Source organism: Lingula anatina, chromosome 1 (genome assembly GCF_051362555.1).
Source record: "Lingula anatina isolate TDL-2025a chromosome 1, LinAna3.0, whole genome shotgun sequence".
Classification (NCBI taxonomy): Eukaryota; Metazoa; Brachiopoda; class Lingulata; order Lingulida; family Lingulidae; genus Lingula; species Lingula anatina.
In genome coordinates, this window is record NC_141767.1 from 18,752,609 (window position 1) to 18,778,573 (window position 25,965).

General features: G+C 39.1%; 2 protein-coding genes across 4 annotated transcripts; both read left to right on the forward strand.

Moving 5' to 3' along the window:
• Nucleotides 1-480: 480 nt before the first annotated feature.
• Nucleotides 481-19,190, forward strand: LOC106168198 (fibrinogen-like protein 1). 3 transcript variants are annotated; one of them, XM_013547164.3, is made up of 5 exons: nt 481-626; nt 8,208-8,868; nt 14,339-14,458; nt 17,012-17,149; nt 17,796-19,190. In XM_013547164.3, exons 2-5 carry the CDS (start codon nt 8,328-8,330, stop codon nt 18,227-18,229), a joined length of 1,233 nt encoding a protein of 410 aa, XP_013402618.2. In that variant the 5' UTR covers nt 481-626; nt 8,208-8,327; the 3' UTR covers nt 18,230-19,190. The 3 variants fall into 3 exon arrangements, with proteins under 3 accessions (XP_013402618.2, XP_013402620.2, XP_013402619.2); XM_013547166.3 differs by lacking the exon at nt 481-626 and adding an exon at nt 4,737-4,990; XM_013547165.3 differs by lacking the exon at nt 481-626 and adding an exon at nt 7,851-8,036.
• Nucleotides 19,191-21,359: 2,169 nt separating this feature from the next.
• On the forward strand, nt 21,360-25,438 carry LOC106168167 (sialate:O-sulfotransferase 2). The gene is made up of 4 exons (XM_013547126.2): nt 21,360-21,634; nt 21,972-22,748; nt 23,650-23,895; nt 24,307-25,438. The coding sequence occupies exons 2-4, from the start codon at nt 22,388-22,390 to the stop codon at nt 24,672-24,674; spliced, it is 975 nt and encodes a 324-aa protein (XP_013402580.2). The 5' UTR covers nt 21,360-21,634; nt 21,972-22,387; the 3' UTR covers nt 24,675-25,438.
• The last annotated feature ends 527 nt before the right edge of the window (nt 25,439-25,965 follow it).

Genomic DNA, 25,965 nt, shown 5'->3' on the forward strand with positions numbered 1-25,965 from the left:
GATGGGTGGTCTTGGCGTTTTTCTCAGTCTTACAACACGTGTGTGTTTTATACCGTATCAATGACCCATTGAAAAAGTCTGAAATGCAGACCCCTTTTACTTTCTGTGGAATCTCACTGCTCAATGTCCCTTTGTCTTTCTGTGGTTATGATCTATATTTAATAGCAAGACACATCTGGAAAAACAAAATATAAAAAAAAAGTGAGAGGAACCGGAAAATAAATGACATTTTGTTAGACCGGGGGCTAGAAGATTGGAACTCAAATTGAAACCCGTTTTTTTATTTTTATTTGTAGAGTTTGAATCATGTTTCTGTCTGTAGAAAACATACGCCCCGTTCCTATAGCTAAAATTAATTAAATCATAAACAATTTGTCATTCGCTGTGAACAAGGGTCAGCCTGCGGTTTACGCTACGCAGTTACTTTACGATGAGAGAACTGCTGCCAGGACAGTGGTGGAGGAACTCACTGAGCATGCGCCTTAGAGAAAGTCTGAGTCAGTGTTTATGTAGCTGTAGTTCCCATATATTCCGTCAGAGCGAACGATCACGCAGACACGTACGGATAACTAGCAGAAAAGCAGGTCAATTACCACAGGACATAGCACAGCGAGTGAAATCGACAGGTAAGTGGTTTTCTTCAACATGTTCATTTTGGGCGGTCGTCCAGCTGAATTAGACAGAAATAAAGGTGTCACATGTGGTTATCGGAAAATACTTGTACCACAGTCTGCATAAAGGTTCATCTTCGACTATTTCCTTGCCTAGTATAGTAAACAAAATTAGAAAAAGTTGTTTTAAGCAAGCGCGATACATGAACACGAACAATAAATAATATTTATTTGGTATGGAAGGAACGTGATTATTCAGCAGTTTCCCTGATTTCAGGGATTTTTTAAGCCAATCACATCCCTGCATGGCGTAATTATACAGGAAATTCCCGGATTTCAGGGGATAGTCTTACCCCAACATAACTGTGTTTTTAAGGATAGTCTATTTTATCAATTCGTCTAATATTTCACGGGAGAAATGAAATTGTTATTCTGTATCTCGGCTAAATTTTAACTGTGAAGCGGGCGCCGCTGTTCGGTAACCGGAGGGGCCTTATTATTGCTATAAACCGTGGGAGGTTCTGCCGTGTTTAATCTTTACAAGCGTCGGGTGATGGCGAAAAACTAAACAAAATCTCTTGGTGCCTTGCACTTTGAGTTTCTGTTCCCGCAAAAGAGTTTATATATGAAAGAGAGAACCTGAGGTCAAAAAGAGTTATTCTCGTTTGAGAAAAAAAAATCTGCTCATCGATGCGTAGGTGGTAAATAGCTTGGTAATTTCTTCAGTTCTTGATGCTTAAAAGTTTCTCACAGCTGACTGCACGGTTGGCTGGGACCTCACGCTGCAAAGGTTCGATGCAGCTATCAGGCGCTCATTCTTGCAGTTCAACTCACGCTGCGACTGGAAAAACTTTTCAATTCTTATTTGTCTGAGTGTTTTTAGAGTGTTTTTCTCGGGTTTGTTAATGTTCATTCATCCCTGATTTTGTTTACATTTGCTTATTATGTGTTACTTAGAAGAATAGAGTCAACAAAAACCCGTTTGCATGCGTTTCATTGTGGTTTTATTTTATCTATTATTTTTTTCATTTGTTATTTTCATTTTAGTTGTTACTTATGGTTTATCAACAGTGTATTCGTTATAATATTTTGAATCATAGACCTGTCTGCTTCAATATCCACAAGGCTATTCATTTTCCATCTGCGGTTCAATCATATTCTCGTTGTTTCATGGTATTTGGCTTCATGGATTGCTTCCTGTCGACAAGCTTGTCAAAATGTATAGAGTTCTTATTGGAAATTTCAGCAGTTGATAACTGACGGCTGCTACGAACATAATGCAGCCGGTAATCTGTAACGCGATCAGCCAAACGTACTACTGTCATCACCCGACATATATACCCTAAACAAACCATTTAACTTATGCTTGCTAAGAAGTGGAGTAACTTTTTCTGCTGTTGCTACCGTTTCTGGTTTATGATATGTTCTTCGGTGATAAAACAGTATTCAGAAACGTTGCCTTAATCACTTTTTTTCATCTATTGAACTTTTGGAGGAGGGGCTTAATCGATTCTTTCCATGTTAATGCAAACAGGTTTTTTTTATGAATTCCCACTGCTTGGATGTATTGATAGAAATTTCTCTCTTCTATGTCGCATTTCCAAGACATTCCTCTGCCAGTAACGCTTGCCTTTGTTCCGAAATATTTGTCCACCAGCGAGTATGAATCATTGCGACGTCCAAGGATATTTGTCACTCTTGTATTCTGAAACGCAAAATTGAGGTTAATATGCGCTTTTGGTCTTATTAATCATAACTTCAATTACTGTTAATAATACACCGTTGTCTTTTATGATCCTGGGCGAATCGACGACACAGGCTTGAAAGCCGTAAGGTATGCCGTAAACTATTCAGTTTGTGTCGTTAAATCTTCCCGTTGCCCAGTCGGGACATCAAAACAGGATGTTTTCTATGGGTGCAGTTGCTTTGTCTCTTTTATGGGCATGTTTTTTCAAGTCATTGTCTTTGCTCTCTTGTTTGGATGTTACTGGTGATATATCAAATCAATAGAGGGTAGCGGTCCAAGGGTTTAGGACACTTGTGTAAAAACAGTGAGCTATATTAAGACTGAGAATTCCAGATCGTAATTCTGAAACTTAAAATTGCTCTAACCCACAGGGAATCAATATTATTGCGGAGAATATGGAAAGGTGATAAGAAAAAAATCACGCCGAGCCGCACAATGCGCAACACGTTGCGAACTGCATGACGAAAACCTGTTTTGGTAAAAGGTGTGAAACAACACACCACTTTAGGTTAGAAAAACAAAAGTCACTTTGAAGAAAATGAACACCGACAATTCATGGCCAGAAACTAAATAAGAGTGTTTATTCCCGTTGTTCAAAATTTAAGTCTTGATTAACATCCCTGTTAACAAGCTATCAGGATTTCAGCCTTTTAGCGTCATAGTGTGGTGTAGTGGAGGTTTTGTGTTTGAGATATCCCACCAATATTTCTCATCAGACATGTTTTTCTTTCCCTCACAGTCGTGCTAAATCTCAATGATAAACATTTTATCGTTGTATAACAGTCTCTCGCGATAGAACAGATTTTCTTCATTTGCTCCATTCAGTTCAAAAGGATGGTGATGATTTAAAATTTGGTTATGATCTAAATTTTTTGTCTGTGCTGCGAATGCCTTTATCTTCAGTGTGGTGTTTTCGCACAGGAAGAAAACAATTACATCTACATGATATAATGCAGCAGTTATTCGAGGGGTTTTTACTCGAAATTACCACGTAGAAGAAATACATCATCAACTTCAAAGCTGTTATCTTGGATACAAGGAAATCTTCTTGATGGGACGTCCAGCTAGAGTAGACGACGGGGAAACGGTTGCGCAGACACTTACGTCAATATTTACTGATCCTTTCCGTGAAATACGTCAGGGGAATTCTTTGAAATCAAGATGACATAACGTTATCAAATAAAGGATAGACCTAAGCCGGAAAAACTTGCACAAAAGCTTCGTAATTTTTGACAGGTAGCCGAAGTGCCGAGAAGATCTCTGGTGCCTGCCGACTCGTTGATGATGGATGAGATGTAGTAGCGGGGTGTTTTCCGCGATAAATCGCCGAAGCTCATTTGCAGTCGCATTTTTCAAAATTAATTGGCCACTTCAGACGGAGCGTGCTAGTTCAACAAGTTCATAAGAATATGCACAGGTGAATCAGATTCTATACCTGGCCGACGGCTGCTTAGAGGGCTTAAAATATCGGCGAGAAATTGGCTCTGTGCCTCTTACAAAAACCCCGAGCGAGCCACGCACGTTTTCCCCCGTCGCAGACGCACATGCCTAAGTTTACGTTAAAAGTGTTACATGTAGAGCGCATCAAAAGCGCCGCCGAGTGTATACAATCCCAAAACTTATTTTCTCCTGAAGAAAGTTACACTGTGCGTCAACCTTCAATATTTATTCGCTAAACACACAATGGCCGCCACGGTCGTGCAGTCAGGTGGGTTCGATTGTACGGAGTTTGTATACAGTAGCCGTTGATTGTTGTCTCTAAAAACATGTTTATTCCTAATCAAATAAAATGGAAAGTAATTGTAAACCTCATTCAAACGTCTGTCTGTGTTAAGATATAATCCTGTGGTAGGTCAGCGTCGTAGAAATCACATCAAATCTATTGGCTGCGCTGCCTAGTGAAGCCTTTGCGTTCATATTGTCTGAAATTTGCTTATGACTTAATCAAGTTTACAGTCATTTGGCTAATTAATTTAGACGCGTTTGATTGGCATTTGAAGGCACTTCAATCACAATCCAGGAGTAATTATCCGCATATCAACTCGCTGCTCCTCGGATCAAATGAAATTCAAAATGCATCTGCATACATGGGTAGGCACGTCGCCCTAAACCACAGTGCAGTAATAATGTTTATGGTCAGCAATTTACTTCAAATTCATGCACCGTGTAACTTGGATGGTGTTGCACCACAGGGAGAATTTACATAGCTTTCATTTTCTACACTGGCTATAATGGGTTTGCACCGCCTCTCCATTATTGCACAACAGAATAACACCTGTTATCTCTGCGCTCATAGGGACTTTGATGTGCCGCTGACCAAGCGGCGTCTGTAAGAGATTGATTTTAGCAAGCATACGGTGACGGTGACTTTAAGTGCGCTTTCTTCATTGGTCGACGTATATTGATCACCTTGCGTCTTGTAAAGCACCGGCAGGTTGTACGTGGAGAGTCGTACCCGTTAATTACAGCCTGCTGGATGTAGCAGTTGGCTATAACATCGGTATTTGAGCTATCTGGAGCAAACCGAGCTGGGGTGCCCGCTGGGCAAAGTGACGCACACACGCGCGCAACGCACGCCCAACAAACACGGAAAAATACTTCTATCCGAGAGTTTGCAATGATAATATAATTGGTAAGTGGTCAGTTTGTTACGATTAGCCGTGGCCTTCATTACAGTTAGGCAACACTTTATCTGAAGAAAAACACAGAAGGGTAATGGAAAGGTCTGACCTGTTGATTCGTTCACACTTGAAGGTAACCACGAGCAACACGCCGATTCCCAGATTAACTGGTTCAAAGAAAAGTTGCTGGTAATAGGTAGGTAAACTGGTTGTGATTGTTTAGTTGGAATGGTAAACAGGCTGTTGTGTATCGGCAGATGTAGATGCCAACCGAGAATATTGATACAGGATGACAATCCGCCCTTCAGACGATTAGGCTTCAAGCGCTAGAAACCCCCGTTCCTTTTTACTCTCTGGAAATAGTTAAACCGTGGTAATACAATGCATCGTAACAGGGAGAACTTAGGGATCTAAACGAAATCATAAACTAGTCATACTGCTATTGGCACATGTATGAGGAAAATAGTCCATCGGGAAGGTAGACCGTTTAACATTTCTTGGAGGTAAAGCCTTTGATAGTCGTCACGGAGTTTTGAATTATCCTGATATTCCCAACTGAACCGAAATAATTAGAAAACCCCGATTTCCTCGAAATCAGGGGTTATCTTCTTGACAGATACTATTACCAAAACCGCCCGGTGAAAAGCCCTTTTAGCAGATGCTGGCGTAAGACCAATATTCGATATCACCAAGATCATTGAATGAATTGCCTAAAGCAAGCACCTCAGACTCAAATGCTATCATTATATAACTCCGTTTTTTGCAAAATACCCACAGATTCTGAATCATACTAAATGTTTGCACTTAGAGGACAAGAATATATGAGACGTTCACATGAAATGCGGCACCAATATTTTGTATATACTCGTCTCTTAGAAACTGATAAATATTTTCATGCAAAAAGTGTCATTGCGGTGCTTGTATACCGAAACGATCACATTTCTGAATAATAAGTCCTGGACCTTTGGGTTGCTCTAATGGGCCTTTTCCTTCAATTTTCAAACCTCTGCCTTTTGTTGGCGACCATAAGTCACCTTTGGTCTGTTCCAATTATTGAAATACCCAAGGCATTCAAACAGGTGTCTCCATAACTGTTTGTGATGTTTTCGTCTCACTTTGCGGGCACTTATCTTCTTCTAGTGTAGAAAATAAAGCTATTTTTCTTTTATTGTCCTATCACGATAATCTATTGTACTTTATACAGGATAGCCTCGTGGGAAAGGAGACAGACGGGTCATGCAAGTGTGCCATGCTTATTTGTGATGCTCCGATGGGCCGCAGAATAATTTTGCAATCCGATACCTCTCGTTATATTTTCGCTCATATTGAGTCCTACGTGGATCAGAATTGACTGGAGTCTATAAGCTCTGGGTTGTTCATTAACATGTTAGAACCCCCTTTAAAAAATATCAGCAGCACATCATCCTGTGGTTACCGCTATCTGTCTTTTTTTTTTTTTTTGTACTTGCACAGATATTGTGGCACTTATTGTAACTGGGGATTTTACCGGTAGCTGTGTGCGTATCCGCACACCACAAAGAAATGTTTACTTAAAATGTCGCCTGTCAGAGGACAGTATGAAGAAGTCCTCATCAGCTAACGACTTCTTGTTAGGGTGTTTCTCCGCTAATTGGCCGTTTAAAATACATTTAGAAAATGACACCGTATGACCTTTAGCTTACGAACCTTCGCAAAACTACCACGTTCGTTAACCATCTAGTTGTGTTCCTAAGGTGAGACAAAGGCCAAATATGAAATCTGCATGTGTTGGCCAGGGTTGACGAAGTGCACGCACTTTATGACTTGCATTGATTAGCCGGGCTCATTGCGCGCTGGTCGAACGATCAACTGAAGCGCGGCCGAAAAAAAAAATCGACAAGCCTTAGGTGCAAACATGCCACCACGTTCCGCACGCGCTTAGTTCAACGAGCCTCGGGGTCCCCAATACTGACGCTCTCGACATTTTTTAAGGAAAATGCGGCATGTTTGTCAACAGCTTATGGTAAGAGCTAACAGCATTGTGCTTGAGAGACACAAGTGTGAACTAAGTGTTACGTTCTTTTTGAACTGCGTCTTCGATTAGACAGGAATGTGGAAAGGGAGAACAGTCTGGTCTTCTTATGTACGCCTAATAACAAAGGGCGTGTCCGGATTCGATTTATCTTAAAGTTCATTGCAATTAAGCCGATGGGTACACAGCTTGCCTTTTAGGCAAATTATTTTCGGTTTATTATTTTGGAGCAGGGGTGGGGGTCTGGCATAGTTGACTGAATTGCAGTTAACACTATTGGTTCAAAACTTTAGTTCAGATAGATTTAGCACCGACCTATACAGCAAACGCGGTTTTATTACACCTGCTCGGTGCACGGGAGTCGAGGGACTGTCACGCCTTGGTACGAAAAGAATAAAAAGATGGCACATTGAATGGAAAGCAGTTGATATTTACCCTCTGGCATCGATAATTAGAACCTTTGTTGTTCATGATTATCCTCATTCATCACTCAATGCTGACAACAATTTTTTTAAAACCTGTTAGATGAGGCTCGGAAGAACGGTGCGATTTCGTTTGATGTTGTTTTCTAGACTGTGTTAAAGTAATAAAGTAGTGTGAAGAGGGCAATTCTGTTTCAATAGCACGCTTACAAAGACATGAATGATACGGCTTATCATCCTCCGTTAACTTTCTACCGATAGAAAGGTTTCACATTCATTTCGCCGTAAGGGAGCTGTCAGCGATAGTGCAGAGACAAAGCGTGTATCTGTATGGATATATTCCAAAAACATCACTGCTCACAAGAGGTCGTGTAGAACGTCACCCACCCCATTCCCTGCCGGATGCTCTACCGACTGGTAAAGATAATCTTGCAGAAGCAGTGCGGGAAGTTCTGCGTACACCGCAATAACGGCCGTCAGTGATTGGGCCTTTCTTCACCGGGGTGTTTAGGGCTTATTATAACCGAGTGAGCCACGCTGTTTTGCTCGCTGTGACGTAGGCTCTGCAGAACTTCGATAAACTAAGCCTCTTTTCAAGCAGCATTATTCACAAGTCCTTGACGCGTAAGTCGCGAATACGTGGCATTATTTGGTCAGCCAGAAGATAAGACAAAGTTGTGAAGAAATTAGCTCACGGGGTTTATGTTTGAATTTGACTTACGGATAAATCTCTAGGTTTAAGAACTGGACTTGTGCCTCATCTTTATTTACAAATATATTTCTTGTATTTCGCAGCTTCTCAAGTGAAGATCACCTGTGCTACGTTAAGGAACAGCGAGAGGTTCCGGCATTCAACAGAACTCGGTCTGGGATTGATACACTAACTCAGCTGATCGCTACACAGAGGGTTTGAGAATGGACGCAAGTGGAGTGCGTGCTTTGGCCTCCCTGCTCGTGCTCATGTCGCACGTGCTGGCCCAGGATATGATGCTGTATGACAGCACCTTTCAGAACGGACAGGCAGGACAGTTGAACGGTAAATGCACGTGTGCCAATATCACGAACTTGGAAAACGCGGCAAACAGGAGGATGCTGACGATGGAACAGCGGTTCACGGCTCTCATCATGGAAGAGAGGAGACGAAATGAAAATCAGTCCGAAGAAATGCGGACTCTCAGCCATAGACTACATCACCTTAACAAACAATTCAACACGGTGCAAGACAAGGAAACAAAACAGTCAGCGGTCATCAAACACCTGCGAGATGAGATGGCTCGCCAGCAGAGCACCATGGACAACCTGCAGTCCGACGTCCAGAGGCTGCAGGCCTTGGTTGGGAACCTTACCAGTTCCCTGGGGTCCCTTAAACAAGCCCCCTCACAGACCCAGGCCCACGTTACCCCAACAGCGAAGGTGGAGACGACAGATGTCCCATTTGTGCCGCTTTTTCCAAAAGGTCAGTAGCTTTTTTACTTGTCACTGCTTTCTCCCCACCCCCTTCAGCACCACATTAGCCGTTTTTGTATCTGCTTCTGTTTTTACAGTAAGTTGATTGGGTGCATGTTAGATAGGCTTTTTATTTGCTCACAACATGAATGTATAACTTATCATCCCTGAAAAGAATCGTAGTAAAGGGTTTAGGGATACTTAACCACATTTGTGCATCCTTATGCCGATAAACATACTTTTAACTTACAGTTAACTTTTCCATTTACTTGCTACATGTGCAGCAGTATCAGAAACACGTTACATTCGACTGTAAAATTCCCACTAATTTTTTATACACTTCTGTAGCTTTTGCCCCCACTGCTCAATACCCATGCTATTGCTTTTGTTGCTTTTAGATCCAGATATTTATGAATTTTATGTTAGTATTATTTTAATTTTGTTTTCATTTATGTTTTAATAGGCTCTAACGGTGCTATGCGCACCGGTATATTTTGTTGTTCCATGCACCATTTGTTTTGATTTTTTTCCCTCCTTGACAGTTTTTATGTTTTCTTTTGGTGTTCACTCTAACCTCCTGGAGATCTCACACGTTGAAGGTCAGCCATTACCCGTATATTATCACCTCTCCAAAACACAGAAAAATAACAGTTAGCATAGTCGATGTTGAAAACATGGAAATGTAATGCACTATCTGATATTGGGTTTTGGCTTCCAAGTTTCCGCCTACCCTTTGTAAGAAACGTCTTTACGAAGCTAAAGAATATAGATAGTCTTTGTTTCCCCTTCGATCGCCACACGGCAGATAATCTAAATCCCCCCAGGTAAGTAGTGTAATTACTCCGTCTGAGGCGTCTGCGTTAAGGAGATACCCGGAGAAGTGGAAAGCTTTTAAGTTTGACGTTGTAGCGAACTTAAGGTCAAAACGCCTGTCCAAGATAAATCGATTCCTTCAGCAAACAGGCTCAGAGATTTCTTTGTACAAAGTTAGCGAAAGGATAATTAATCTGCCTTGATTTAAAGCCCCAATATATCATGCCAAAAAGACTTTAAACGAAAGATTTTAGAAATATTGTCTACAGATTTGGAGCAGAAAAGTGTGTTATCATCGCCTGGGATGCTTTAGTTCAAATTAATACAAAGTTATTCGTTTAGGAGTTTTATCCGATAGCTATTTTCTAGTAATACGAATCAATTTCTAACAGAAACAGAAATTTAGCAACGTAATTATCGGTTTCTTTTTCCTACCTATTCTAGCAATGGGTGCTTTCGGTTATATGCAGTGGGCTGACACATTTGACAGACGTAGAAGCTTAAAATATTCTGCCTGGTTTCTCTTAAAAATTCTTGAAATTTTGTGAATTTGCCAATTGAAAAAAAAGCATACCATATTTGGCCTTTGTAGTTCTCCTATTCGCATAACGACAGAATGAAAAAAAGCGTCAAAATAGTACAGCTGCCGAATTATCCACCCTAATCGTGTACTCGCTATGTATCAGTGTTTTTTCAGTTATTCATCCAGATAAAAGTGGGCGATTGCGGAAGCGTTTGCTTTTGAAGGCAGATTATGAAAATTTGTCTCTTGGTAAAATGAGTTATTTTACACATTTCTCGTGCTGTTTGCATGTAACATTCATTTTGAGAACTTCTTTTGGGTTCAGTGGATCCGCAGCCAGACTGACAGCCAGAGGTGCCCGAGTTCTCGATTGCGAGCCACACATTCTACATTGCAGTCCGGGAACATGAATGATTTGAAATTTTTCAGGTTCCCCACCCCACTGGGTCCCTGTTACCAGGGCAGAGGCACGACAGACGTCCCGCGGCAAAAGTCAACAAAATGTAACACTAGTTTTTTTCACATGAATTAAATCAAATATAAAGGAATATTGGGGATTTTTTTCAAAGCAAAATATCAGAAGATTGCCCGAAGCAAATTTTTGAGGATTTGACCCTAACGATGTTGTTGTAAGGTAAAATGGCGGGGCGGGGCAAAAAGACTTAGTCCAAAAAATGGTGAACCGAACCTTACTGTCCTGTGAACTGTGTGGACCATGCTGGGCCTTACCAAGAAGCCTTGTGCCATTTGTTTATAGAAAAAGTAGACACGATTGGCGATACTTTCACGCCCATAAAGATCCAACAATCTAATTAATTTTAAGTGCTACAAAGTAGAAGACAAGAATAATAAAGACTTAAGAGATTCGATCTTACATTTCCCAGTGTCATTGGGAGCCTCCCTGGACATCTGATGAAATGTTTTTCTTAGTCTTAACCATGTGTGCCAAATTAAGTCTATCTGAAATTGTTTTATGATCTAAAATTGTTGTCAGAAATATTTTTGAACTTGAATATTTTCACTCTAATTGATGAGGGAAAGCTTTTGCATGATAAAAAGAAAAGGGTACAGCAATGATATCTTTTTATACATTTATGTATCCATTGGATACTGTGTAATGAAATAAAAAAGTACGGCTCCTAAGTTTACACAATATTAAAAAAATAAAACGACCCGTTTTGAACCGTATTTATGGACCATGTTCACTTTGTAAAGAAGGAAGTGTTGTGAGGCAGTTCGGTTATTTCTGGCCTAATACACCTTATCATTTTTGCATCGCTTTCAAAATGTCAAATTCTTGGTTTCCTTGCAGAACCTCTGTTGGGGTGGCGCAGACGAGATAGCTTGTGTTGCTAGTTTTTAACGTCTGTAAACGTACTGTCTGCCCTCCGAAATGTAATGACGTCGTAACATTCTCCATACTCTAGGTTTTAACAACACACTTTGTCACAACGTACATAATGCGACAAAGCTTGGCGACAGTATAAGCTATATGACAACACTTAAATTAAGATGACATAAGAATATTTTCAAATGTCATTCCAAGCCAATTGCAAAGTACTCGAGATTGATAATAGGTTTCATGTCAAGTCGATGCTGGAGAATTCGTTCCAAGCACCGATGGACAATCCTATTGTTAGGACTGCATTAAGAGGTGATAGAGAAAGTGTTAGGTGATTGCCACCTGTGTCTACCTATGATACTGTGATCATGCAACCGTAAGGTCATTTGTCAACCTTCATCCCTTTGCCGCCTTGGCATTAATGGTCCTAGAGTCCAGCAGTTACGACTATATTGTTCAGAGATGACAGGTCCTAATATAAACTACATTAAAAAGGTACAGCAAATCGTATTAAAATCTTGAAATCTCTAGTGGGGCATTGGAAACGCGAGGGTATTACATCAACCGGCGCCAAACGGACAAATTGCTTACAAAATTGCGTTTGAATGAAACATCAAAACCAAATACTTGACAGTGAATTTAATGAGTTTTTCCTTTGAATCGTCATGTTCTGGAATTACTTGTCGCCTGGGAAATTATCTTGAGGTATCCAAAGGTATTCTTCGCAAAAAAAAAAAAAAAAAAAAAAAACAGAAGAAGGATGTTTACGTAAGGCCCATCAATCTCAAACTTAAGGACTCCGGAGAATACGCCCGGTGCAACCAATAACTTCATTCTTGGGCACCCTTGCAGGAAAATATTGAAAGACGGGATGGCTCACCTATCTCCCAGCCAAGTCTGGGCCTGAATTTTAATTAAAAGCTTATTTTAACTCGGACCACCAACGCTGCCGCCGTAAACTGCAACCAAAGTAATGATCTCTCATGTCGTTGTTACTCAGAAATAATGGTTTCTCATATTCGCACCTGAGTCCCTTAGCGCTTGGGTGCATTGGCCTGTCGTTAATACAAACCACGTGCACCGTCTGAAGATGGAAGATAGTGCAAATTACTTAAGTAAATGTGTACTTACACTAGGCCAGATCCTAGATCTCATCATCACTTTTACTACCTTGCAAATCAATGCATAAAAACAATTTTTCCATTAATTGTTTAATTATGGGCGTCCCTCCTGATATTTTCTAGCATCGCCTACCGTTAAAAGCAACTGAACGTTGGAGATGGATCTAATATATGTCCGTATATTGAACCACCCGTTGTTCTGTTATGTTCAATCAAATGGAACACACCTCTTCGGCTATCACGTTTTAGGCAAATACGGCTGAGGAAGGCCCTCTTCATGTAGTCGATGCTTTAAACCGTGTGATAATGCTATCTCGCACCATATGCAAGATGGTTTTAAAAAAACTTAACATTGAAACAAATAACAGGCAGTAGAGAATTATTATTTTTGACATTTTTATTTCCTTACTGGATATGTGCACTCTTTTTTACTTTTGTCTACCAGTAGATATGTGAGTTATGACCACGTATTTCATCACTCATTTTTTTCACCAGGGGGATTGAATGATAGATGACTGTGGCCAAGGAAGAAGTTTAATAAAGGTGTCTATGGCTGAAGTCAGCTTTTTAATACATCGACCACTGCTTGATCAACAGCCCCAACAGTTGGTCTCATCTTACGGTCTTAGCTTATAGTTTTAATCGACAGGATGAATTATGGGCCCTCCAGTTTGCACTTATTTGACATTGATTCCTGATGACCTTGAAGAAATGCACCAGTCGCCTAACCTATGCTGTCGCGCAAATTAATTCTGATGATATACTGATATGTATTTACTGCATAATCTGTAATTTTAACAGAAACTGACAGCCCTCCAATATTATATCACATTACAAAGGCTAACGCTCTTAATACCCATGATTAGTGAAAATACCACCTTGCGCATTATCGGAGATCAATCTAATACTTGGCCGATCTCCTAACACTTGGTAAGTGTTAAGATGACATATATAAGTAATTGTGTGATAAGTGGTACCAGGAATTAAGACATAAGCCACTGTAATCTGTCTCGATAGTTTCCAACCTGATGCTTCAGATAAAATAGTCTTCCCAAGTTTTTTTCTTTTTAGCTGTGTATCATCATTTAATGTTATGAATCTTTTTATGGCAATGGTGATTTGGCATTATCCAGGTTTCTTCTCTTCCTGTCGTGGACAGGTTTTGTTCGGATAAGATCTTATTGAAAAGAATATCCCACACAGTAACAGAGATTTACATGCATTACTCAAAAGGCAGGGTTAGTTACTTTATAGACCCCCTTAATTTCACTTCAGTGTAACGCCCTTCTTTAGCGCTTTCACGTAGAGCTTGTCTGCACTTGATGAGATGCTTGTTGCTTGGTTTATCTACGGTTCAACTTATCAAATTATTTTCAGCCAATCTTTATCATATTGTTTTACATTTACCGCCGACAATAGCAGCGGCTGTTCTTATTGTATACACAAGGTACAAATACTTCTTTCTTTCTATGAAAAGAACATAATGCATTGCCAACGTGGTGTATTGAATTCGTAATTGCTACCTGCATAATTCAGCTTATCGGAATTTATTATACGCATTCGAGTATAAACTAGATCTGTTGTCTGTCAAGATTTTTTAATGCAATTTTCCGTTGGCATCTTTTCGACGACATACTCATTCAGCCTTGTTTCCTTTATTTACGCACTAATTTTCTTTTAGATTGCGAAGAGGTTTACAAGAATGGAGGTCTTAGATATCCAGGGGAATATTACATCATGATTCAGCCCTCGGACACCGACCACGCCTTCAAAGCCTGCTGCAGGATTACCAACGAGTCAGGTAAGCAAAGACTCCGGAATAATGTAATTGTTAATTCAGCTTGAAAAGAGATATCAAAAAGCTGTTATGTTGGCGCTACTCAAATGGCTTACAAACTGTGATAGGTAGAAACGGTGAAATGTCAGGTATGTTGTTTAAGCGGCTTGTAAAGGGTTTTAAAACATTAGTTTCCTTTTATTATGCGCCATAAATCACTGAGAAGTTAAATATGGAACCCGGATTAACGGGGAGTCTTAAAAGATTCTATATTTGTTCTCTTATGAGAGGAAGAATATCTCTGAATGTTATCTATTTAGAGACAAAATGCGGGTGCAAATTCGTTAATAATTGTGAAGATCAAAGAAAAGGTATGAGACGACTAAATATTGTTGGGGACTAAAAAACATCCTTAGAATGCTCATGGGCTTTAAATAACCTAAAATTAAAATGCGATTGTTTTAAACTAAATGGCAGGGATTGTGGGAGTTGAACTGAACATGCTTCAACCCACGTGATCGTTAATCTAATTTTCGTCAGGTGTATTTCGTTAGTAATTATGAAGATCAAAGAAAAGGTGTGAGACGACTAAATATTGCTGGGGACTAAAACATCCTTAGAATGCTCCTGGGCTTTAAATAACTTAAAATTAAAAAGCGGTTGTTTTAAACTAAATGGCAAGGACTTTGGGAGTGCTTCAACCCACGTGATCGTTAATCTAATTTTTGTCAGGTGCAAACGTTTTTCAGAGGAAATGTGATATTTGGATAAAACAGCGTCCATGTACAGTGTATAAGGAAACAGATGATATATTTATCCCTGACAACAGACCAGCAACAGTTCTTTTATCATACTAGGTCTCAAAACTTTCTTATTTTCTAACAAAAAAGTACCTTTTCTTTTGAAAAAAAAACCTAAATGAAAAATTCTTCAACTCAGCTGCCCCCCCTCCCCTCCATCCCGCCATCTCAGCAAAACACCCCGGTCAGCAAGGTATCCAACTGACTTCGGTGAAGTTCAATCTATTTAACCTTTCGCTGCTGGTCAGTGTGAAGATATTTCACAGTCAACTGTTGCCTAACCCTCAGAACAGATTCCAGTCCATAAAAAACCAATTGATGATAAATCTTTCAGAGAGGTAATTTCTCGGATTTCGCGGCTTGATTGGCAGGCCTTTGAAAAGAAAGCTGTCCGTTTTTTTGTTTTTCTCGTAAATATGGAAATCGTTGGTGTTTTGTTACCTTTAATTGCTATAAAAGACGAGCAGGTTCGGAACTAGGGGAACTTGAGTTCGGTTTTGCAATTTCCTACTGTTAGAAATTGGTGAAACTACGTATAATTGGCATAATTTTAAGCTTATGGTATCCAGTTTAAAATATCGAGCGGCATATGAAAGTTATATTTAATCCACCTGCGTGAATTTTGAAATAAATGGGCATAGTTTTTCTTCTTATTGATTTCGACTATCAACTTTCACAAGTTACGTAAGCACAAAATGTTAAATCCGAGGTTGAGGTTACATGTACCAGACCGTTGTGGAAACTAGGAAAGAAGCAAAATGATTTCAGCATAAGGATTTAGCCGTAGCATACCTTTATGTGCATGCTACCATGGCTAAAGCATCTTGTAGCTGCCATCAATAATGTTATTTAAGTACATCGATGACTTTGCGCACAATTTTTTATTTACTATTAGCTAGGTGAATAGTGAACATATGTAGGATATCCGCACCTTCGTCTTTTGCCAAACCAGGCAGTCAATCGGTTCTTTTCTTCTTTTTTTATGTGGTTTGAACCTTTAATACATTTATAATGTAAAAACCAATGCGATATGATATCGAGTGTGATGTCGAAAGGGCAAGTTACCAGTAAAGCGGATTGACACATGTCCCAGGAAAGGGTTTGAATCGAAACGTTGAGGAGACTGCAATTTCACCACAAGAGTAAAACGACGGAAATGTAAAAATGATCATATCAGAATGACTTTTATAGTCATTTGTAAATCTTGATATGAGAGGCGTCGGTTTCCGAGACGTCTTTATTTAGTTATTGTACCATTTTCATTTATTTCTATTATCAATAAGGCAAAGGTAAAACGAACTACTTAAAATGCCACGTCTGAGATGGGGCTCAAAAACGGGCATTTTGCATTGCGTGAGGCTGGGATGTTTTTTGTTATTTAATATCTATAGTGATACCAAAAATAATAGCATGAATGCCAACACGCCTTACTGTCTCACGTGGTAGAGATTAGGAAGGTTATTACTTCCAACCATGAGCTGCAGATTGATCAAGTCTAGTCGGCCGAAAAGAAAGTAGTAACCCTTTCATAAATGTCTCATAAATACACTTCAAGCGCATGTCATGTAACGTGACATATTCGAACAGCGTTTTATGTTGCTTTTTTTTAAATTCACAATGTTAAAGTGCAAGTGCTTTCTTAAGATTTTTATAACTCAGTCATTATTCAAAACATCCAGTTATTCCTGCGACGTAGTTCTGTCAAAAATTATCTTTCCAGATTTTCAAATCTGTACAATTTGTTTACATTTTTGTGTTTATTTGTTTATTCATTTAGGATGGACAGTCATTCAACGCAGGCAAGATGGATCTGTGAACTTCTTCCGCAAGTGGGAGGACTACAAAACTGGCTTTGGGGATCTGAAGGGAGAATTCTGGCTAGGAAACGATCACATCCACGATCTGACTTCACAAGGTATGATATTCTCGAATGAAGTTACTTGCTCAGAGTTAAACTATCACTCAGTATCACGGGTGCAGCACTCATGCGCATTTCTTCTCACTCTTGTATTTGATTTCTAGGACGGGCGAGATTGAGCTACATGCATATCCATGGGAGAGAGATATCCTTTATTTCTTAAACATACCCCGGCCGAAAAAAACACCACTCAAATGCCAAAATTGAGATTTGCTCACGGCAGATATTTTAAGGTTGATAACGTACTTGATTGTATAATTTTGACAGCGTGTTACTGGCCCCGAAAAAACATTTTAAGGTAAAATTAGCCTCCCCGCCATCGTAAATTAAGTTGTATAGTGGCCCCGTTGACACTATGGGGAAAGAGCTCGGGAAAAGGGCAGCTGTAAGTCCGCTGACGTGGTACAAGAGGCAAGCATACAGGAAGGAATAAGCAATAAAAATCTGCAAGACGCTTTCATGTATAAGATCTTTTTTAGTTCTGCAATGGGGTGCTTAGGAACATAAACATCGATTTTCTACTACTTCACACAAACATTTATCTCTAAAGGTTAGATAGTTAATTTTGGAAAGGGCGTATTTGCACCATCTGATTTTAGTTAAGATTATCCCCAAAACGCGTTAATCTTTATTATACTTTTAGGTGCTTATAAACTCCGCATCGAGATGGAGACTTGGGAAGGCAAATCGTACTACGCAGAATATGACAGCTTCAGCGTCGGAGCCGAGAGCGACCTCTATAAGCTGAGCGTGAAAGGTTACCATGGCAACGCTGGGGACTCTCTGACATCTTACTGGGAGAACCACGATGGACAGCCCTTCAGCACGGTGGACAGAGACAACGACGATCGTTACTATGACAACTGCGCCAAGCATTATCGCGGTGCCTGGTGGTTCAAGAGCTGCTTTGAATCTCACCTGAATGGGGTGTACTACCAGAAAGGAAAGCACAACAATTACTTTGTCCGCAATGGAGTCCAGTGGAATACTATTCACCTCCACTCGTCCCTCAAATATGCCAACATGATGGTGAAACCCAACGAAAGCCCCAGCATGATCACCAATGAGGTCCAGTAAACAGTTCAGAATCAGAAGGCGAAAAGGTCTGCAAAATCATTAGACGCGACAATCATTCATTCCGTGGTATACCACAGGGGAATCCTTGTAACACACTGCCAAGTTTAAGGAGGCTCTCTGAACCAAAAAGCGGGCCGTTCGTTCTCCCGTTCTTGTTTGTAGTATAACAATAGGGACCTGTGGCACCGAATTCGTAAATGCTGCTGAGACACATTTGGCACATGTCTATTACTGCTGATGACACTTAATTTTGGTACACTGAAATGTTCTAGGAAAATTTTGCACTTATGCCCGCAAAAATGTATAAAAGATTAGTAGTCTTGGTGTCATTGATGGCAAGGGTATCTTGCGTTAAGCGGTAGTCCGCTGTCGCATTGATACCCGAGTCGGTGTAAGCGGTTCAGGAAAGATGCTGGTGATGGAAAAATGAATTAATTTCACCAAAGCGAATGGTTATCTCTACGAAAGGTTGTATGACAAAAGAAAAAAAAGAGATCTTTGTAAATAGTTCCATTACGAATTGTTTATTAATGGTCATTAATGTTAAATTTGTATATAATTTATTTTGATCTTTTCAGATAAGTATAATGCAAGTTATATTATGTGAAAAATGAAAACGCAAATATGAGATTTATATACGATGGAAGAGGTTGAAATGAAATTAGTCAACAAAAATAGGAGCTTCGAAAAAGTGAAAGACATACACCATCTTCACAATTGCGTTAATAGCCAGATCCAACATATCATAACGTAATTTGAAGACAATGGTCCACTGAAAGAAACGGTGCTTATAGTGGAGTTGTCCGAGTTGTACATATCCAAATGTAAATAATTCTAGGCCTAAATGTTCATTTCCTATATTGTGATAAAAAGTAAAGTAGCAATAATGTGTACCGAAGGTAGAAATTGATCTGTACTAAGATTTTGGTCTCATTTTAATAAATGTTTTGTTTAAAAGGTTTGTTCAGTTTTTTTCCTGAAGTTCAGTTATCTCTCTCTCTCTCTCTCTCTCTCTCAGCAAAAGAACGAACTCGATGGACCACATTTGTCAATCTTCAACAGAACAGACAACATTTATTTCAAAGCAAAAATTCAACACACATTCATTAACATTCGCCCTTCGATACCATGAAGCACATAAATTTCTATTCAACTCGGCAAAATGTCAAAAACTTCAAGAACCGTTTGAACACAGCTCAGCTTCCCCCGTGGCACTGCACTGGCACAGAAATAATTATGACAAATCGTAGTTGTACCAAAAAACAACATATTCATTTGAGTATTCTCGCTAAAGCTGAGGGGATGTAATTGGGCGTGGAAGGCGCTTGTGTAGGGCAAAGGTGCCACGTATGTGTTGAACGAAAGAAAAGCGAGCCTGCCAACACTGCCATGTGAAACCTTTTTTTTCTTCGCGAATTGCGGAGTTTAATCAAAGGATTCAAAGTACCACTTTTGTGGAAATATTGTCTTGTTTAACTGACGTTAAAATGATGCTTTATGGCTGTCTACACACCTCAAATTCAGGTGTGTGTGTGTGTATGTGCTTGGAGATGTATTATTAACTATTGCGTAGATAACTTAAAACGCACGACCACCCAAGTTTTTTTAAATAATGTGATACGCCTGTTTTAGTGCACCGCCTTAAGGGTATGACACTAAAACTGATGAGGCTTCTTTTACGTGCTATTGCAGGGTAAATGCTACAATGGTCAAGTGTTCTTGCTGGAATGGTGAGAGGAAAATATTCACGCAATGTAACTCAGCAGATATATACAACTCTTCAAACTGCAAATCCGAATTCGTTTGATGAACTCTGCTTCTCTGGCTCAGAAGGTAGTTGTCGGAATGCTTCAATTTGCTAGCAAAAACGTGCACCGTCTTGAAATAATGCAATCTTTCCTCTATATCGGTCTTTTAACATGGATAAACATACGCTCGTTAAGTTGTTTACTCTATTCTAATGTGTGCATTTCTGCACCTAATTAAGTTTAAGCCGTTGCGTTAAAATCGCACCTGTGCTACTCGGTCGAAAACTGAAATTGCGGCAGATGTGCTTACTTGAACAATACCCAGCAATGTTACTGCTGAGATAGTTTCTACGAAATGTTGGAAAGATATCGATCAACAATTCTGAAGAATTTACTTGTTAAATTGTAGTGTTCACACAGATAGCCTACTTGTGCTTATGTCTGAATATGAAAAAGAGCCATCTTAGCTACCAAGTACATCATCACGTGTGAATAACGCGGTGAACAGAAAAAAAGCTTAATATGTTAATATATCTCAATTTTTTTTCTATTATGTTTATGTAACATTTCATCAAATAATACTGTAAATTTTATATAATGTAAAATTTTGCTACGACAGCATATGTAACATTCTTGTGATCCTCAGTACAAAAATCGTTGTCAAAAACATAATACAGGAATTAACCCTACTGGTGTTTCACCTATTAGGCCTACTTCTTAGAAACATTTTTTTTCTACAGATTGTCATTATGTTCTAAGTGCATCGGTATGTATTACTTATATCCATTCTTTGCCCTTTGAACATATCTCCCCAAACAACTGAAATATGGTTATTTTTACTCGCCTTCAGCCACGCTCCAGATATGTGACTTTTGGATTACAAACGGGATATTGCAAATACGGTCAATTTTTTCATGAATTCAGAAAATCGTGTTCGAGGTATTACAGTGACACCTGATTGGTGTCGGATATTGCCCTTTGAAACTGTAATGATGGAATGAATAGATAATAAGGCAGTCCGAAAAAAAAACAAATTTTCTTGGAAACTACAAAACGCTTAACTCTGATACTTTGTTTTAATCATGACTGTTAGAAAAGCTCTTAACCCCAAAAAACTTTTATGCGTCAGAGGCAGTATAATGTTGTTGAATTTTAGTGAATTTCTCGCTGAATTATAGTGAATGATTTTGGAGTTGGGTGCTTTTTATTCACCTCATTTATACTGAGAGAGAGAGAGAGAGAGTTCGTTCGTCAATAAACACACCTGTACCCATAGTACATGCGTGAACAGATATCGCTAATTATTGATTGGTGTGTTACTTCACCCGATATACAGAGCTCACAGCTTGCTGTGCACTTTCACGGTGGGGATCAATACCTCCGTATACATGAATAAAACATGGGTTGTGCACGAACACGTCATTTCACTCTGATGGTAATGGTAAGGCGTCAAACGTAGTGTTAATCAAGATGACATATCAGGGCAACATCATGGGGCGTACATGTAGATGTACATTGGAATTGTGGTAACAGCAATCAGAGCAATCGCCATGCTCCACCTTCCTTCTGATCTGTGATGTCCGGTGCGAATAAGTACCTCATCGCTGCCCAGATGGACTGACCGCGCCCTACATAGAAAATAGCAGCGTATATAAAGGTATTATATACAGTTCTAAAATCAATCAGGTTTTCCTCGATTTTGACAAAAGAGCGAAGGAAACGTTGCTTAGAAATATGGTTTCATCGAACAGTCGGCAGATAAAAATACTGAATGTGAATTAGCAGCTCTAGGGTAAAAGTGTTTCCACAATTTTATAAACTGATTCAATTTAAATGAATTTACCACCAGAGAAAGACATAAGAACAACCAAACAGCTACCTTAAATTGTCTTCATTACTCCCCATTGGCTTGATCAGTTTAGCCTAATGGTTCACCTACTACCGTTTTTCTGTCTCTGTAGAGCAAACTTAAGCAATTTAACAGATTTTCACAGGCTACAAAGAAAGCAACTTCTTCACTGAATGTACTACTGGCCAAGAGATGCGCCTGGAAGCATGTTGTAATGGATTTTTGGCCTAGATTTCACTGAAGTCGCTCGTCGTGGGCGTGACATTGGTTTCTCATTTTCTCGAATCCAAGGAAAGGACGGGTTTGCATGATTTAGGAAACGTCATCAAGTTCGACTGAGGGAAATGAAAAATTCATACCCATAATCACCCTAGAAGATGTAAACGATGGAAATGAGATTGAATATTTTATAATTTCATTCACATGCCTCTCAAACTGCAGCAATATGTAATTCTAATGGTACTGAAATGCATTATCCATCGCCAAGGTTTAATAACGCCTGGATAAAACGCAAATATAGACAACCTGCATTTAATCGGTATTAGACAGAAAGAGATCAGAATGCCAAGGTGGCCTAGAAAAAGGATATTCCAGACAGTGCTGAAAGTGGCCATCTTCATCGTGTCCATCCAAATGATTCTGATGATAGTATTTTCGTCGAAGCGTCTTCCGGACCAACAGAGCGGTTCACAACGGAAAAATGGCGCTCCTCAACGAGTTTGGCCGGCAATGAAGAAGCGGATCCCTTTAAACTACAAGGAAGCAGTAAAACTGTACAACGCTGCATGGGCTCTCAGGAACAAAAGGCCCAAAGACTGTGTGAAGCCAGTGTTTTCCAAGCATGATCTTCCTAGAGTGGCTTTGGCTAGCTATCCCGGGTCCGGGAACACTTGGGTACGACACTTGGTACAGCAAGCAACCGGTGGGTGAAAATGTCTTCCATCTTAAGATATTTGGTTTTTAATAGGGCTAAAACGTGATTTAAAATATACACACACCATTAAATATGTTTAAATTGTTTAAGGTAGTTTTTTATTTAATATATTTTACTTTAAAGATGTATGTCTGGTGCCGATATTTTTTCTCGTGATAATGAAAAGGCTTTTACAAATACATGGCACATAACACCCCACCGTACAAAGGTAAAAATGAGAATGAAAATATATTTTGAGTAATACACCATGCCCATTGTTCTGAACACAAAAAAGGAGTGCGACATTCACGCTTGTTTAAAATAGCGGCTGTCACATGCACCATAAACGCGTTTCACAAAATGAAAAGAATGCCAAGAATTTAGTGATTCAAAACCACCTTTAACCGAAACCACAGGCTGTTAAATATCCATTATCTTCATCGGGGTCACTCTCAATGACAAGAAAATTAGCAAGAAGGTATATCAAGTACCTTGATATTTTGGTTAAGTTTTGTAAGCATTAACAGTGAAGCATTACAATTTGTATACACATTGTCTCTCTTGTCTTCTCATCAGTCATAGACTTCTTACTTAATTGACATTTGCCGTGTTGTAACCATAATAAGTACCTGATGAAAAAGATTTGAAGGGTTTCAGAAATTGGAACCAGAACTGTGCCGCAATAAGCTTTTAAGTCTGAATATTCAAACTGTTAAGGACCTATGTTTAAACGTTTAACTAAGGGAAAGACGCAAATGAGTATGAAATTTAAGTTAGCTAAATACAGTGAGCTAAATACAGTACATCTATATTACTTTTTCTCCCTATGCGCTCTGATAGGTCCTGGCAGTCACTGTAAGCCTGTTGAATATACCTTTCACCAGAATGATTACTGTGCATAATTTTTTAGGTATTGTGACGGGCAGTGAGTACTTGGACATGGGTCTCTCCTCTGCGGGAATGATTGGGGAAGGTTACAATGGAAGCAATGCCATTATGATAAAGACACACGAGTTTGGGGCCGACAAAAGGAAGGGTTTTGACAAGGCAGTTTTGCTTATTAGAAATCCATACGACGCCATGATGTCCGAGTTTCATCGGCGTCAAGGCGGCCATCTTGGACATGCCAAATCCAAGCACTTCACGGACGGTACAAGTAAGCTTGTGTGGCGACATTTCAAAGTATTTACAGTCTAGAGTTTTCCTGACCCTTTTCTTGTACTAAAATGAATAATGGGTTATTATTATTCGTAAAGATTTATTCTTTCATTCATTTTCAAAAATAAAAAACATTGAGCATGAAAATCTCTGGAATTTTCAAAAATAAAAACAATATTCCCCGTTATTGTTATCAATGTTATTTGTTTATTTGTATATGAAAAGAAACAATCAAAAAGTTTTGCGCGCTCGTTGTTACAGTTTTAAGCCTGCTTGGGTCATCTATCAATTATCTTAGCCTCGTTTCAATAACTGGATGTTCGTTGAATATACGCCTGGCTTTTAAATATTCGATGAAGTTTACTTACCTTCTTCGATGACAATAAAGTTTGTTTTGTTTTGTTTTCAGCCTGGCCAGAATATATACGTTTCGAAGCCAAGCGATGGCTGATGTTTAACCTGGACTGGTTGCACCTCTTCGAAAAACCATTGATGGTGTTAGCTTATAGTGATCTCTTAAAAAACACCCATGACACAGTGGTGCGTTTGACAAAATTCCTAAACATATCTGTCACCGAGGAACGCATTCAGTGCGTCTTAGAAAACAGCCAGGGAAAATTCCAGAGATATGCCCGGAAAGTGATAGATTTCGACCCATATAATAAATCAATGAGAAGAAAAATAGACGCATATTTGAATATTACAAATATTGCCCTAAATGTTCGAAAAGCAGAACTAGACGCGAGACACTCATTTGATGGTGTTCAAACACTGTGAACATGAGAAGATTTTTTTGTTTTTGTTTTTGAATAAAGAAAGTTTTGCTATTGATTACAATCATACGGCTTGAATATAACATATTTAATCTTACAACACTTCAACAATGCAACTGCATTGATTGGAAAAATCAAACGACAAATGTTGGCATGACGCATATGACGAGATAGAATTGCATTTTGTTCTAAGTAAACGAATTTTAAACTTTGGCCTAAACAGGTTTGCACATGGTATTTTAAGATAATACGAAAGGTGAAGATGACATAAGGTATTAAGGGTATTAAGGAAAACGTATCCAAGCATAACGTTTTAGTGGAGTATTCTGCGTCGTTTTTGACTCAAAGGCAAGTAGCATGGAAAATCTCTGAAAAATGACAGCAACGGTATTGTTCTTTTAAAATAGGTTCCACAATCACCTAAGGCAAAAGCTCATAAGTTAATGATAATCATGTAAAGTAATGTATTTTTAAATAGTTATTTGAATACACTAACACGGATCCTCTATCCATATGCTGTAAACAGTTAGTTCCTAAAACTACAATTTTACGTGTAAATTTATCTTGCTGTTCAAAAGGTTGGCTTTTTAAGAAGAAATCATCCTATAGTAATGGCAATTTGACTTGTGAGATGCCGCTGTGCACTCGACGTATTGTCATCAAGAAAATAGTTACGTATTAATTCAACTCATACACCATATAAAACAGGATGTTGTTTTTTAGTAGAAGGATTAAAAAATTGATTGTATTATAGATATTTAGCACGCCTGTTGAATGAATTCTCATTTATCATTTTTAATGATGTTGGCGCAGTATTAAATCCTTCATTATAAGTCAGTAATAACAGAGATCGTCTTTCTTTTCCTTTTACATATTAAAAGTGGAGTCCACGCGTGCAAACCGATAACAGTGATTGCATTTTTCACAAGATCCAACTGTCAATTCCTTTCTCGGTTTATTGCTGCGGAAAAACATCTCAGCTATCACACTCTTACAGCTTTACGACATTTCAGTGCCAACCGTCAAATCATTATAGGCATACTCATACATTCATTGTACATAAATACATACATGCACTCGTGCTCGACCATACATATGTACATAAGCACACGTGAAACATGCATGTGTGGTCTCTTTTTGAGCAGTGCTTGACAAACAAATGAAGACTTTTACGTGTGATTGATTGTTTGATGATTGAAGAGAGAGAAAGAGAGAGAGAGAGAGAGATAATTAAAGAGATTCACTGAATACAACCGGTGTATATTGTGTTTTATCGTTCGTGTGAAATTCCCTTT

Coding starts and splice junctions, on each gene's coding strand:
- LOC106168167 (XM_013547126.2), top strand. CDS start 22,388: ATGCCAAGGTGGCCTAGAAAAAGGATATTCCAGACAGTGCTGAAAGTG. Junction 22,749..23,649: donor CTTGGTACAGCAAGCAACCG/GTGGGTGAAAAT, acceptor ATAATTTTTTAG/GTATTGTGACGGGCAGTGAG. Junction 23,896..24,306: donor GCACTTCACGGACGGTACAA/GTAAGCTTGTGT, acceptor TTTTGTTTTCAG/CCTGGCCAGAATATATACGT.
- LOC106168198 (XM_013547164.3), top strand. CDS start 8,328: ATGGACGCAAGTGGAGTGCGTGCTTTGGCCTCCCTGCTCGTGCTCATG. Junction 8,869..14,338: donor TGTGCCGCTTTTTCCAAAAG/GTCAGTAGCTTT, acceptor ATTTTCTTTTAG/ATTGCGAAGAGGTTTACAAG. Junction 17,150..17,795: donor CCACGATCTGACTTCACAAG/GTATGATATTCT, acceptor TTATACTTTTAG/GTGCTTATAAACTCCGCATC.